This window comes from Brassica oleracea, chromosome C5 (assembly GCF_000695525.1).
Source record: "Brassica oleracea var. oleracea cultivar TO1000 chromosome C5, BOL, whole genome shotgun sequence".
Lineage (NCBI taxonomy): Eukaryota > Viridiplantae > Streptophyta > Magnoliopsida > Brassicales > Brassicaceae > Brassica > Brassica oleracea.
The window spans coordinates 9858221-9872841 of record NC_027752.1 but is presented as its reverse complement, the minus strand read 5'-3'; the positions used below and the strand labels follow the sequence as shown (position 1 = coordinate 9872841).

Below are 14621 nucleotides of genomic sequence, written 5' to 3'. Positions count from 1 at the left end.
TAATCAAATCATGGTTAATTTATGCATACGGTATTGCTAAGTTATGGTTGCTCTATAGTTTAGGGTTTGACGTTCAAATTTAAGAAAAAATTAAAATTTTAATATTGTGTTAAGAGTTGAAGGAATGATTTTGTTCCCACCTAAAATATGAAACGTCGCGAAACAAATTACACTTGACGGCTGACTTATAGGAAGGTTATAGCTGACTTATAGGAAAGTTACGGCTGACTTATACATATTTTACGGCTGAGTTATGCATATGTTACGGCTGAGTTATAATCAAATTATGGTTGAGTTATGCATATGTTATGGCTGAGTTATGGTTACTCTATAGTTTAGGGTTTGAAGTTCAAATTTAAGAAAAAATTAAATTTTTAATATTGTGTTCACAGTTGAAGGAAAGATTTTGTTCCCGCCCAAAATACGAAACGCCGCGAAAAAAATTATGATGTCTGACTTATAGGAACGTTACGGCTGACTTATGAATACTACGGCTGAGTTATGCATACTTTACGGCTGAGTTATAATCAAATTATGGTTGAGTTATGCATATGTTATAACTGAGTTATGGTTACTCTATAGTTTAGGGTTTGAGGTTCTAATTTAAGAAAAAGATTTAAAGTTTTAATATTGTGTTCAGAGTTGGAGGAATGATTTTGTTCCCGTCCAAAATACGAAACGTCGCGAAACAAATTACACTTAACGGATGACTTATATGAACACTACGGCTGACTTATACCATTCAGATACGTTACGACTGAGTTATGCATACGTTACGGCTGAGTTATAATCAAATTATGGTTGAGTTATGCATACGTTATGGCTGAGTTATGGTTACTTTATAGTTTAGGGTTTGAGGTTCAAATTTAAGAAAATATTAAAGTTTTAATATTGTGTTCAGAGTTGATGGAAAGATTTTATTCCCGCCAAAAATACAAAACATCGCAAAACAAATTAAACTTGATGGCTGACTTATAGAAACGTTACGGGGGACTTATGCATACTTTACGGCTGAGTTATGCATACGTTACAGCTGAGTTATAATCAAATTAGAGTTAAGTTATGCATATGTTATGCATACGTTATGGCTGAGTTATGGTTACAATACGACTTTGTTATAATCAAATGCTGAGTTATGGTTACAATACAGTTTTGTTATAACCAAGTCCACAAAAAAAGCTTCTAGCAGGCTCAAGATTCATCATTCAAACTTTAATTGAATTTAGAAACCAAAAGAGAAACTAAAAAGACAAGTCTATAGATTAGTAATCAAGAGACAAATCAGTCGCATAAACAATATGTATCTAAAAACTCAAAAATCTGAGACATAACTATTGTAGTGGTTGTCGTCTTCGATCGTGCTCGGTTAGAAAGAAGTTTTCTCTCCTCCAGTGTCATGTATGGTGTGATCCGACATCCTGCTGCTCCCTCTCTCATCGGATTCATCGTTTTGCAGAAGAAGAAAGAGTTAAAGAGAGAGAGATGAAGAGACTAAGTCCTGTCAATTGTAAGAAAATGAAATAATGATTTTTAGCCTTTAGATTTCATTTAATCATTGACCATAAATTGTGATCCTTGGAAAATAAAGATTAACCAATGAAAAAAAAAATGAGGATATACAAAAAGATAATTTTGAACTCTTAGATTAAAATTAATCAGTGGTCATGAAAAAAGCAATATAAATTGTAATTTAGTTCTTTTCAATTTGTTTTAAAAATTGCTTAAATTTAAAGAATGTAATTACGGGTTTAAATCAAAATTTAAAATGGAATTTAAAAATTAAAGATTAATTTTTTTAAAAATGATTAAAATTTGAGTTTAACTCTAAACTATAAACCTAAACATTAAACCTAAACCTTAAACTTTAAATAATAAAAAATATCAGATTTAATGTTCAAAGATAAACTTTATAATTTTTATAACTTTATAATTCTATAGTTTAGGATTAGAGGTTTAGATTTAAGAAAAGATTAAAGTTAGACTTTTGTAAGTAAGAATTGTATAAGTGATTGTAAAAGAATATATATCTCAAGATCAAGTTAAAGTCTTAACTTGAAAATTCAAGAAACTATAGACATTCAGTTGATTTATATTCACTTGATATTGATAAAATGATCTTCGGTATAATTTTCTAAAGTACTTGAATTCAGTTTTCCGATTTTTGGGTATGTTTGAGGTATGGCTGCGTTATATAAATGATACGGCTGAGTTATCTAAACGATACAGCTGAGTTATCTAAACGACACAGCAGAGTTATATAAACATTTTCTGATTTTAGGGTATGTTTGAGGTATGGCTGAGTTATATAGACGACACAGCTGATATATATAAACGACACAGCTGAGCTGTGTAAATATAGCATAAGTCAAATACAAAATACATGGGTGAGTTATGTTTCTTACATAGAAAACCGAAATACAGGTTTTCTGCACCATTCCGGTGATAACTCCTCCATGTCTCCAAGCTTCATTGAATTCTTCTGTGTCGCCTCTGCTGAATCCGTCACTTCTTTCAGTCTCCTCCATTCTCTTCTTGTTTAATCTTTTCTTTCACTCAGATCTGGAAATTGCTTTTTAGATTAACCAAATATGAGTATCAAATCACAAACAAACTTAAATGAATACATCCCACAATTGATAATTTGGGTGTTTTTTGGAATGTATTTCCCTTTTCTCCTCGGAATGCACATTTCTTATAGCTAGGTTTTCGGAGATTGGCGGGAAGTAACTCAGTCACAACTGCATATATAAACCAGCCGTAAAAGAAAAGTAACTCAGCCACAACATAAATTAAGACTCAGCCACAAACTCAAAAACTCAGCAGAGAAGATGATTTTGGGCGATTGCAGCGAAGAATATTTCGTAAAAACGCTTGCGGAGAAGACAATTTCGGTGAAGACGTTATCGGAGAAGACAGTTTGAGAATTTTGAACGATAAACAACAATATCGACTCAAAAGATTAGGGTTTAAGCGACGAACGATGAAACTTGTGATTTTTTTTTTGACGATTCATTGTCTTTCGTCTCTTTTGATCAAAATAATTACAGTTATTAATGTCGTGGATATAGTAATTAATGACATGAATTGTTGTTTAAAATAGTCTCAATTAAATAAAAACTAACCAATGGCCTTAGTTGTTATTTATTAAGAGTATACAAACATTATATTAGTTTTAAAAGATATATGTTATTCTAGTCATATTCCAACTTTTCCATAACATTCTAGTAACTTTTTCTCTCGTTTTTGACAAACAAAAAAAAATGAAATAGCTGGGTGGAACCCAAGCAATGAAGAGAGTGCATCGGAGTACTATAATCATCTTTTCTAGCTCATTTTATAACTTCTCTAATAGATTAAGTGTTTAAATACTCGTGGTACATGTAAAACAAATACTTCTCTAAAATTATTAGAGAATTATCAATAGTAGGTTCTACTCTCAAGTATCTAAAAACATATATATATATATATATATATATATATATATATATATATATATACTAGGATAAGCCAGCCCTACAGACGGGAATCAGATCAGTAAATAATTTAAGTAATCAAACTTAATATTTAATATTAGTTGTTATTATTTAAAATATACATATTTGTTAAAAAATATATATGTTATTAGATTTTGAAGACTAAATAAACAATATTATCTGAATAATTGGTTATGATTTTAAATATAAATACTACCTATTATTTTTTAGAATATGATTTTTTAAATAAACCATGTTATCTGAATAACTGGCTATGATTTAAAAAAAAAATACTACTTATTATTTTTTAAGAGGTTAAGATGCTTTTCTTTTGTTTAGTAAATTTATATTTTAATTATAAAGTAATAATTAGATGTGGTTTTACATCATTTCTTGTGATTTCCCGGGGTTGGATGACCAAAAAATTAAGTGAGATCCCTTTTTCCTTTTTGTTAGTAAATAAATTAACTTGTAAATAAATTAAAATATTTTTATTTCATTTAATTTTATATATATTACTGGATTATGTTATTTTTTTTTTTACTAAATTTAGTTTTACGGTTGGCTCTGCAAGCAATGCGGTTGCAAGTTTTTTTTTTTTTTTGTTTTTTTGAAAAAGGGCTAATGCGGTTGCAAGTTGAAGAAGCAAACGCTGCTGTGATTAGGGAACGAGAGGCTGCAAGGAAAGCTATTGAAGAAGCACCTCCAGTCATTAAGGAGACTCCAGTTTTGGTTGAAGATACTGAAAAAATCAATTCATTAACATCAGAGGTGGAGGCTCTAAAGGTATTTGTCTTAAGCTTATTATATCATCCTTCATATGTTCATTACTAAAGTTCAGATCATATTTTTTGTTACAGGCTTCGCTTGAGTCTGAACGACAAGCTGCAGAAAACTTGAGAAAAGCTTTCTCAGAGGCAGAGGCTAGAAACTCAGAGCTGGCCACAGAGCTTGAAACTGCTACTAGAAAAGCAGACCAGCTTCATGAATGGGTACAAAGGTTCGTAAAAATATATTGATGGAAGGAAAAACAAAGAGAGAGTACATATTCTAATTGTTCACATTTGTTGCACTTGTCAATATACATTTAACTATTTCGTCTTTTTTTTTTAAATCTTGATGCTAATAAATTATAACTATGTTTCTCCTGTTATGAACTTTCACATATTGATTTTACTTACTGCTTTCAGACTAGAAGAGAAGCTTCCCAATTCAGAGTCAGAGATTCAAGTGCTTCGTCAACAGGCACTTGCTATATCTCCAACCAACATATGAATTATTTTTCTTCTTTCACATATTAATACAAGAAGGCCTGTTTGTTCTTGTAATCTTTTCTTCTCAATGTTCAGAGAACTCCAGAGAATGGAAGCCATCTTAATGGAGAAACAAAGACTACACCGGTAAGGGGAAATTTTTTATTTTCAAAATTAAATTTAGCTATTCAAAAGGAGACCGAGATACTTTCTTGTTTCTTTAATTGCTTACTGTCTATGAATGTCACAGGACATGGCTGCTGTACGAGAACCAGAGTCTGAGGAGAAACCACAGAAATATCTGAATGAAAAGCAACACGTAACTACTCTTGTAACGGTCCCATTTCTTGCAGTATTGCAGTCTGATTTTCTCTTAATATATGTTATAATCTTTGCGTTATTCAGGAAAACCAAGATGTACTAGTCAAGTGTATCTCACAAAACCTTGGATATGCTGGGGGCAAGCCTGTAGCTGCATATACAAATGTCTTCTTCACTGGAGATCATTTGAAGTCGAAAGAACTAGCGTCTTTGACCGTATCATTCAAACTATAGCTTCAGCCATTGAAGTAAGTCGATTCTTTTTTTTTTGCGTCTTTCCTCAAAAGCATTTTATGACACTATTTCAACATGTTCTGCACTCCATAATGTTGATTATTTTTGCGACTAACTTCGCTCAACCACCAGGCTAGCGGAAGGCGCGTTCGGCTAGCCGGTTTCTAAATTCCTAAACTATCCAACACCATTCTTAACCTTCGATGTTAAGCAAGAGGGTGACGTTCACCTCGTTTCCTCAGTTACCGGAACTCAAACGACACCTCCAGAGTAGCTAGTGTTAGACGGCTTCTTCGAGCTTGAGCTCTCCATTGATCATTAGGCACAAACCGGATAGATAAAAGGGAGAAGGAGCATACCACACGGCAAGCACTGCACCACTAGGGAGAAGGAGCATACCACACGACAAGCACTGCACCACTAGAATCTATCGGCATGATTGACACAAACGCGAGTGTGAGAACGACACAGCATCGAGCAACCCGAGAAAGACAGGCTGCGGCGAAGCACCACCAAGGAACAAAGCTCTGTGTCCTGCAAAAGAATCGAAACATTAACCTGCCAACTGGCCAACAGAGCACTGGGATGGCTAAAATCCCACTAGGTCTCCTCGCCGGGAGAGCCTCAACTGACTCAATCAAAACTCTGAACCAACGTCCTAGCCCGGGTAAGAGAACCTGACCCAGTATTCTTAGCGCTGAGCCGTTACGCCACGTTGGAGAGACGAGACAGATACGGCTGAGCGGACACAGAGAAGATGAGACACCGTGAATGACTCGAACACCTTGATCTTGCGAAGAGATAAGCCAGACAAACAGAGAGAAGCCTCCAAAGACATTGCTGTATCCGCCATAGACGACTGATCAACCAACGACTCGGAAACTTCATACGCCAAAATCTCAGACAAACCGCAGCCACGCGACCACCAAGCTGGCTGAGCACGCACCACCAGACCGAACTGATGCCTCCATTGAGAGCCAGCTAAACCGAAAGACGAATCAAGACGCCAAGTTCCGTCCCACGGAGAGGAAGAGAAGCAAATAAAAAATGAGAGGCAAAGGATAGAGAGCCTCCGGCGCCGGAGCTAACGCGAGCCTAGACCGGAGCCGAGGCCTCCGGACGCCGGAGCAGTGACGGAAGATTGATGTTTTGGGGCTAGAGATGGAAGAGAGGAAAAGAGAGGAGAGAGAGGGTAGTATTTTCTCAACTGTTTTTTTTTGGTCTACTAAGGAAGAACGGTAAGAGCATGATCATTCGTGGGACTAATTTTAAGTCCTTAGCATTAATGAACTTTGAAGGGAGTCATAATTTTAATTTTTTATTATTTTTTATTATTTTTTATTATTTTTTATTATTTTTTATTATTTTTTTTTTTGATTTTTTTTTAAGAAAAATAAAAAATAAAAGAAATAAGCGGACCAATCGCGGGCCACCACATGGCGTGGAGTCCGCGTTACAGGGGTGAACTTGTATCAGTGGAGAGAGCTCACACGAGCTGGGTTCACAATTTGTGGATTATTATAATAGTTTTTTTTTTGGGGAATTGTGTGAACATTATACATGATCCCTTAATGCTGATGCTCTTAGATTAGTTTATTGTTATTTTTATGTTAAGGACAATGGTAAAAGTTAGGATTATTGGTAGGATTTTTAGATGTCTTTTAGTAAATAAATTATATATTTTTAATAAGTAATAACATTTAAAAGATAAAATTAAAATAAAACATTTAATATTAAAATTTAAAACATGAAAAAATTACAAAGTTGCAAAAAAAAAACAAGGAAAAAAATTTCAAACATTATAAAAAAAGCAAACAAACATTTTATTGAATTCATAGAAACTTAAACATTGTAGATATTCGGGAAATGTCCAAATTTAGCCCATATATTTTCAATCAAATCTTCTTTAAATTGTTGATGGTCTTGTGTATCCCGAACTTCTGCTCGACGACCCATTGTAGTACCGAGATTTGTAGTCCGTTTGACTACAAAAGTGGGATCCACATCTTCTCCTTGTTGAAATTCTGAAGCGTTAATGTAGGAATCTCGTTCATCTTCGACAATCATATTGTGGAGTATGATACATGCTCTCATAATATTTCCTATTTTGTTTTTATCCCATAAATTAGATGGATTTCTAACAACGGCGAATCTAGCTTGCAGGACCCCGAATGCACGCTCAACATCTTTTCGCACGGCTTCTTGGTTTTTAGCAAATAAGCAATGTTTTGGACCTTGTGGAAGTCGGATAGATTGAATAAAAGAAGCCCATTTCGGATAAATACCATCGGCGAGATAGTAAACCAAATGGTATTCCCTTCCGTTGACATGGAAATTGACTTTCGGAGCGTTTCTGTTAATTATTTCATCAAAAACAGGTGATCGATCCAGAATATTAAGATCGTTCATAGTACCTGGAGCTCCAAAAAATGTGTGCCATATCCAAAGGTCGTATGAAGCTACCGCCTCCAACACAGTTGTTGGTTTTCCGGTTCCTCGTGAATACATTCCTTTCCAAGCGGCTGGGCAATTCTTCCACTCCCAATGCATACAGTCGATGCTTCCAACCATTCCCGGAAATCCACGTTGTTCTCCAATATATAGTAGTCTTTGTAGATCCTCCGGTGTTGGACGTCTTAGGTATTGATCGCCAAACAAGTGGATTATTCCGGTGGTAAAATGGTGCAAACATTTTCTAGATGTTGTTTCACTTAGACGAACATATTCGTCAACGGTGTCAGCCCCACCACCATACGCCAATTGACGAATTGCTGCGGTACATTTTTGGAGCGGAGATAGGCTAGACCGTCTGGCTGCATCTTCTCTTGGTTGGAAATACTCAACTTCTTGGGAGAGACTATGCACAATACGCAAGAACAATGTCTTGTTCATTCGAAACCGTCTCCGGAATATATTGTGCGGGAATGTCGGAGTCTCTCTAAAATAATCATTCCAAAGCTTCATGTGGCCTTCTTCCCGGTTTCTCTCAATAAAAACACGTTTTTTTCGCTCTTTCGGTTCGGGAATAATATCTGGGATTTCTAAGAGTTCTTCAAACATAGATTCAAATTCAGCATCATCATCTTTGTGGTAATGATAATCGGAAGAATATGCCATTTTGAATGAAAAAAAAAGAGGAAATGTTTTTAATCTGAGTACTAGAGAAGTTGTTTTTGATATGAGAAGTAGAGAAGTTGTAATTTTAACGAGAATATGTTTCTCTTATTTATAGGCTCAAGAAGTTCATATCTTGTGATTGTATATTGTTTGTCTTGTGACCCGTTAGTACATCTTGTGACACTTGAAACTACTTTTTTTGACATCTAGTGAATTATGACACGAGTAGAATCAAGTAACATGTTATTCTGATTCAAATTTCACATGTTGATACTGTAGAGGGAAACTGTCACGAGCTTACAGTAACATGTTACTTGAGTCACATAAAAAGTCACATAAAAACGTAGTTTGATTCTTGTGATCAAATGATCCAAATACACATTACACATAAAATGATCCAAATACAAGTACACATTACACATAATTTGCTTCTTGTGCACAAAGAAACGATGCATACAAAGAGTTCCCATTAGTCATTACACATTACACATAGCTCATTACTAATCCGAGTCATAACTAAACCATAACCATAACACATTAGATAAAGATGAGGACGGTACCTATGAAAATTAAGACCATAACCATAACCGCAACAAAGTAATCAAAGCTAGACCTTGATTTATTCTTGGCCAACTCACACACCATGTTCTCTAGTCTAACAAGCTTCTGCTCAGTCTCATAGTCACTCAAGAAGTTCAGAGAATCTACCTTCTCGGCTAACTGAAGTGTGTGTCTATCCCTGGCTCTCATCTCCTCCATTACAGCCTCATCCCACCATTTCCACAAATGACACTCTCCATCATCAACTTTAGTACATGTGTAGTATGTGCGACCTGGATCGGTTCTACTGTGAGACGTAGCTATCTGAGGTTGACTCCCACAGTAGCATGTATGTGGAAAACAGAATTCAACCTCAGGCTGCGGAGGGTACACAAACTCCTGAGCGTTCACGTAGTCTAACTGAGCTTGGTCTTGCTGAATCAGAGCTTATATTTCATTGTAGTCACTGTCCGACTCATCCCACCAAACTCCTCAGACTGAGAAGGTTGGCTATAGCTGTAATCAAGACCCATGTTTAATGAAACCTGTATAAATTTACAAGGTAAATATTAGAGGGTTAAAAAGTCGTTGACAAAGATTGACATGTATTTATAAAGATGGACATTCATTTTAATTAATCAACGAGCAAGTAAACATAATAGATTAATTTATAAAGGTAGACATACAAAGCAACCAGGAAGTACATTAAAAACATAGACACCATTCACATTAAAAACATAAAAAGCAAAGTACTTAAGACACAAATTAAAGACACTGCGAATAAAAAGCAAAGTTCTTGCACAAAGGTTTTAGGAGATATTGTATGAGATATTTCTCTAGATATACTGGGCGAGGAGCTTGTTTTTGGCTACTTCTTCAGCCTCACTGAGTGGTTCAGTTTTGGCAAGGAGAGTGTCTAAGATGGCAAGCTTTGACAGTTTCTCTTTCCTCTCCAAATCCTCCTTCCTCATTTCCCAAACCGTCGTATACTCAGCAAAAGACTTCCCCTTCGCATTACTCCGTTTAGATTTTGCAGCCTTTACACCTTCCGGTCGTATCTCTTGTTCACCAACACTTGTGGTTGATGTTTGGGAAACTGTTTCAACGGTTTTCCTCTTTGAACTTCCAGAAGCTTGAGTGCTGTTGAAGTTAAGCCATTTCTGCTCATACCTCAACACACACCACGCATGCTCAAGTGTAAATTTGGACTCCTGATCAGCGTAGAAGATGTCATGGGACACCTTGAGAACATCATTCTCATGCTGACCACTACTAATTTGTCGCTCCGCAGCCGCATATGCACCACAAAACTTGTTAGTTTGATCATTGATTTTGTGCCACCTCTGCTTATAATGGAGATGCTCACTACTTTCACCACCATCTCCACAATTCAGAGCTGCAAAGAAATAATATCCTACTCGTTTCCAGAATGTCCCTGACTTTTGGTTATTGCCGACTATAGCATCCTTAGATGTGTTTAACCAGGCACTGATCAGCATCTCGTCCTTGGCTGGGGTCCATTTATGTCTCTTCCCACGCTCCACGGGTGTGTCTGTAGGTGGAGTTGGAGCCTCACATTGTTGTGAACTGAATTGAGGGATCTGTGAAGATCCAGAATGAAAACTCTCATAAGGAGAGTTCTCATGATGAACACTTTCGTGTTGACTGTGAAGAAGGCCCATATAACCAGCAGACTGGCTATACAGAATCCTTGGATCCATAGAATTAAGAAGAGAGAAGTGATAAGAGAATAGAAAGCGGAATCTGACAGAGTTATACCAGAGAAGAGAGAAAGAAGATGATGGAGATTAAATCGTTTTTTGGAAAGATGGTTTAATAGGTGAAACTGTAATTAACACTATCATAATGACCTAACTACAAAAGTACATCTCAGTTATTACACATTACACAACCATAATGACCTAACTACTGAGTGCATTAACTACCAAACAAACTAGCCTTGCAAACAAACTAGACTATCAATTCAGTATACAAACAAGAATACTTCATAACGGAAACAAGAGTTCAAGTCTACACGCTTTGGTTGCAATCAAACTAGAGATTTATTTCGGTATAGAAACTAGATTATGTCATCACAGAAACAATAGTTCATGCCTACACGAGTTAATATACCAACTAGATTACTTGGGAGCTGAAGAGAAAGTATATTACCTTGAGCTGTGGACGAAATGGTTGTTTCTCTTAGAGCTGTTTACTAATAGAAACCGGGTTATTGTAGACGAACCTCACCTCACCTATTAACCTCAGAATCAAAAGAACACACATATCAGTAAATCAAAACAGAACACGAAATAGAATTGAAATCCCTAAATCTACACGATAACTACACATATCAGTATCATCAAATAACCACACTCTCTCAAAGACTCTAGAGACGAAAATCGATTTTTGAAATCCCTAACTAGTAAAGCAATCAACGAGTAAAAATTACTATCAGATTAATAACACAAACAAAAAAAATACATGCAAATCCCAACGAAGTAGATCGAAAACGAGAACCAAATACATGAAAATCATACGGAGGAGAAACACCTACACTTTCACCTTCGAATCGCGGAATACGATGTTTATGAGAGAGGAGAACCGTCGAGAGATCCGTCGAGAGAACAGTCGAGAGAACCGCCGAGAGAACCGTCGAGAGATCCGTCGAGAGATCCAGAGTCGGGAGGAGATGCCTCGGGAGGAGATCTGTCGAGAGGAGAACCCTCAGAGAGGAGATGCGCCGTTGAGACAAAATCCCCCTTTCAATCGCCGCGAGAGAGAACGAAAGAGACGAGGAATGTCAAACTCGATCCAAAATCGATTTTGCCCTCACGAATTTTCATCGGCCATTCCCAGCACGCCACGTATCTCCTTAGGACGAGACCAAACACATCTTAGTTAAGCGGCGTCCTTCATGATATTGGCTAATATTGATTTAAATTAAATACGATTAATGCTAAGATATGTCATTAGGGACGCCGATAATGTTGCCCTAAGAACAACACATCACCTACAAATTAAATAGAGACTTCTTAATAGCCATAAGAACATGCACACATCAAGCTTAACAAAAAACAAACGTACCTCACTTTAACTGAAGCAAACATAGTTTTTACTAAGTTGGGTTTGGTTTAATTAAATAAAGGGAAAATTGAGAAAAAGAGACACTTCCAAGTTTGATTTGTCTCAATAAGATTTTTTGAAGATTTTTTTGGAAACTAGGATTTTATTTCCTGTTAATACCATAATGCCCTTGTAATTAACCAAATAATATGAATTTTAAATATAAATTATAATTTTTGTAATTGATTTACTATTAATTAAAAAGTAAAAAAAAAAAGTAAAAACAAGGAAAAAGAAATACGGTTAAAGAGTTTAGGGTAACTCTAATAATCCTTTTTTTATCTCGTCTTCTCCACCGTTTCTCTTCACTCCTTCCATGGCGATTTAGGGTTAAGAGTTCTTCATCATGATTCTGTGAATCCTTTCCTCTCTAACCTCGTTTTCGTCAATTTCCTCTTCGTTCTCAAACACTACATCCAACGAAATCGATGTCTTTTTCCTCAACGAGTTTCGTCCGACTGTTCTTTTCGAAATCGAAGTGTTCTTCCGTCAATTTCATCAAAATCTCACATTCTTCACAGTAAGTATGTGATTTCTTCTATTGATTCGCTTAAGAGATCGCTTCTCTAAACCCTAGATTTGATTAAAACCGATTTGTCATCTTTCTTAAACTAAGTTAGTTCCCTTAGTTTTATGGGTTGATAAATCATCTTAAAACCGATTTGCCATGCATGTTACTGTTTTTGATTTGTAAAGAGTATTGATTTAGGTTTTTGGAAAGGGGAAATTTTTGGGTCTCGGTATATTATACTAGCTGTCGTTCGATTATAATGTTATCTTTTGTTTCTGCTCTCATTACAATCTTTTATCTTTGATTGTAGGTATGTCTGGGGAGTTACCAAAGCGGCTTATTAAGGAGGGTGAGGAGACCCAAGTGACTCAGATCAATAAGAACGGCACAATGGTATGTTATATGGAGAGGTTGGAGGAATGGCTGCCAAATGAGTTGAAAGAAGTGAAGAAAGATCGGGTTTTTGCTCCAATTTTTAAGTTGTACAAGAATGGTTTGGGTTACTCGGCGAGAGTGATACACAGCTTCTTGTGTAGGGAGCTGGTGACTTACAAGAACTTTTAGCTCTGGTTTGCGTTTGCGAGGAGACCACTTCGATTTTCTTTGGTAGAGTACCACGCAGTTACCGGCCTTCAGTGCGATACTAGTCTATCATGTAAGGAGTTGGTTGACTTCGAGGATGATGGTGGTTTCTGGAGCACAGTGGTGAGGAGAAAAGAGGGAGTAACTATCTTGGACCTTTGGAAGAATCGCCACGAAGCTGTTAAGAAGTGGAGTAATGATGATCGAATAAGACTGGTGTATCTGTGCATCATTGTGACTATGGTTTGCGCGAGAGGTGAGAAGGCTAATATCCCCTTCAAGTATATCAAGTTGGTCATGGATCTTGAGAATGTTCGAAAGTATCCCTGGGGAGTTGCTTCTTTTGACCTTCTCTGCGAGTCAATAGCTAAAACACGTGACAAACTGAAGGAGAAGACTACTAGTTACGTGTTAGATGGCTTCTCCTATGCCTTGCAGATTTGGGCAATGGAAGCGGTACCAAAGATTGGAAAGCTCTGTGGAAAAAAATTGAACAAGGGTTTTATGAACAGTCCTAGATGCGTAAACTGGATGGGAGCTGCAAAGATTTCATACGGGGATTTCAATAGGTTGGAGAACATCTTTACATCCGAGGTAAATATTCCAATTTAAGGTGATTACATCCGGTTTTAATGAGTGTTTAAATCTAACTTTGTTTACATTTTATGTGTAGGATGACATCTATCCATACATCTCGTGGAGTGGGAATTATGTAGTGGTTGAGAATGTTGCTTTTCGCAGAGCTGATGAAGTGGAGGATGATAGAATCAAGGTTCTCATGAGGATGATACATACTAAGCATGACTTCAGTGACCACATTTGGGAGTTCGAAGAGACACCAGAGTTTTCTTGGGGGCTTCATGACAAACAAGGAGAGGATGACAAACAAGGAGAGGATGATGAAGTAGCTGAGAATGATGAAGAAGCTCCCAATAATGATGAAGAAGATGGGAGTGATGAAGACTTTCGAACTCCATGAGGATCATCGGACAGAGTCTCCAGAGCTAGAAAGGGAAAGAAGAGGCTCCCGGATCGTGGAATGGAAAAAAGGAAGCAAAAGGTTCTCTGTTCTAGACCACAACATGCGCCGTTTAATGAAGATATGAAGAGCTTTATGGCGCAGTTGTTTCAGCAGAGGTTCACTTAAGGATGGAAGAGAGGCTACAGAAACAGATGGGTGAAATATTTGAGAAAATGCAGTCTGAGCTTAAAGGTTCACTTAAGGATGCAAGCGTTGAAGTTGACGATATAGAGCCATCGACGAGCAAGCCATCACCTATCAAGCCATCGCCGAGCAAGCCATCGTCGAGCAAGCCACCACCGAGCATTCCAACTCTAAGGAGGTCCAAACGCTTGGTAAAGAACTCCTAGTCTTCACCACTCTTCTCAATGTTGTTTTCACTTGTTTAGTTTGCATGTATGTTTGTGATAATTTCATCTATGTATCGGCGTGAAATGTTGTGT

General features: G+C 36.7%; 2 protein-coding genes and 1 long non-coding RNA gene across 6 annotated transcripts; 2 read left to right on the top strand and 1 right to left on the bottom strand.

The window, feature by feature from the left end:
- The first annotated feature begins 4099 nt into the window (after positions 1–4099).
- LOC106293036 lies at positions 4100–6535 on the top strand. Of its 4 annotated transcripts, XR_001260333.1 has the most exons (6): positions 4100–4259; positions 4334–4473; positions 4664–4873; positions 4977–5045; positions 5132–5295; positions 5414–6535. It is a non-coding gene; the product is annotated as an uncharacterized LOC106293036 (long non-coding RNA). The 4 variants fall into 4 exon arrangements; XR_001260331.1 differs by having other exon boundaries at positions 5132–6535; XR_001260330.1 differs by having other exon boundaries at positions 4977–6535.
- Positions 6536–9774: 3239 nt separating this feature from the next.
- On the bottom strand, positions 9775–10659 carry LOC106344471 (glutathione S-transferase T3-like). The gene has a single exon (XM_013783844.1). The coding sequence runs from the start codon at positions 10657–10659 to the stop codon at positions 9775–9777; it is 885 nt and encodes a 294-aa protein (XP_013639298.1).
- Positions 10660–12887: 2228 nt separating this feature from the next.
- Positions 12888–14136, top strand: LOC106344470. The gene is made up of 3 exons (XM_013783843.1): positions 12888–13068; positions 13186–13751; positions 13831–14136. The coding sequence occupies exons 1-3, from the start codon at positions 12888–12890 to the stop codon at positions 14134–14136; spliced, it is 1053 nt and encodes a 350-aa protein (XP_013639297.1).
- Positions 14137–14621: the final 485 nt, after the last annotated feature.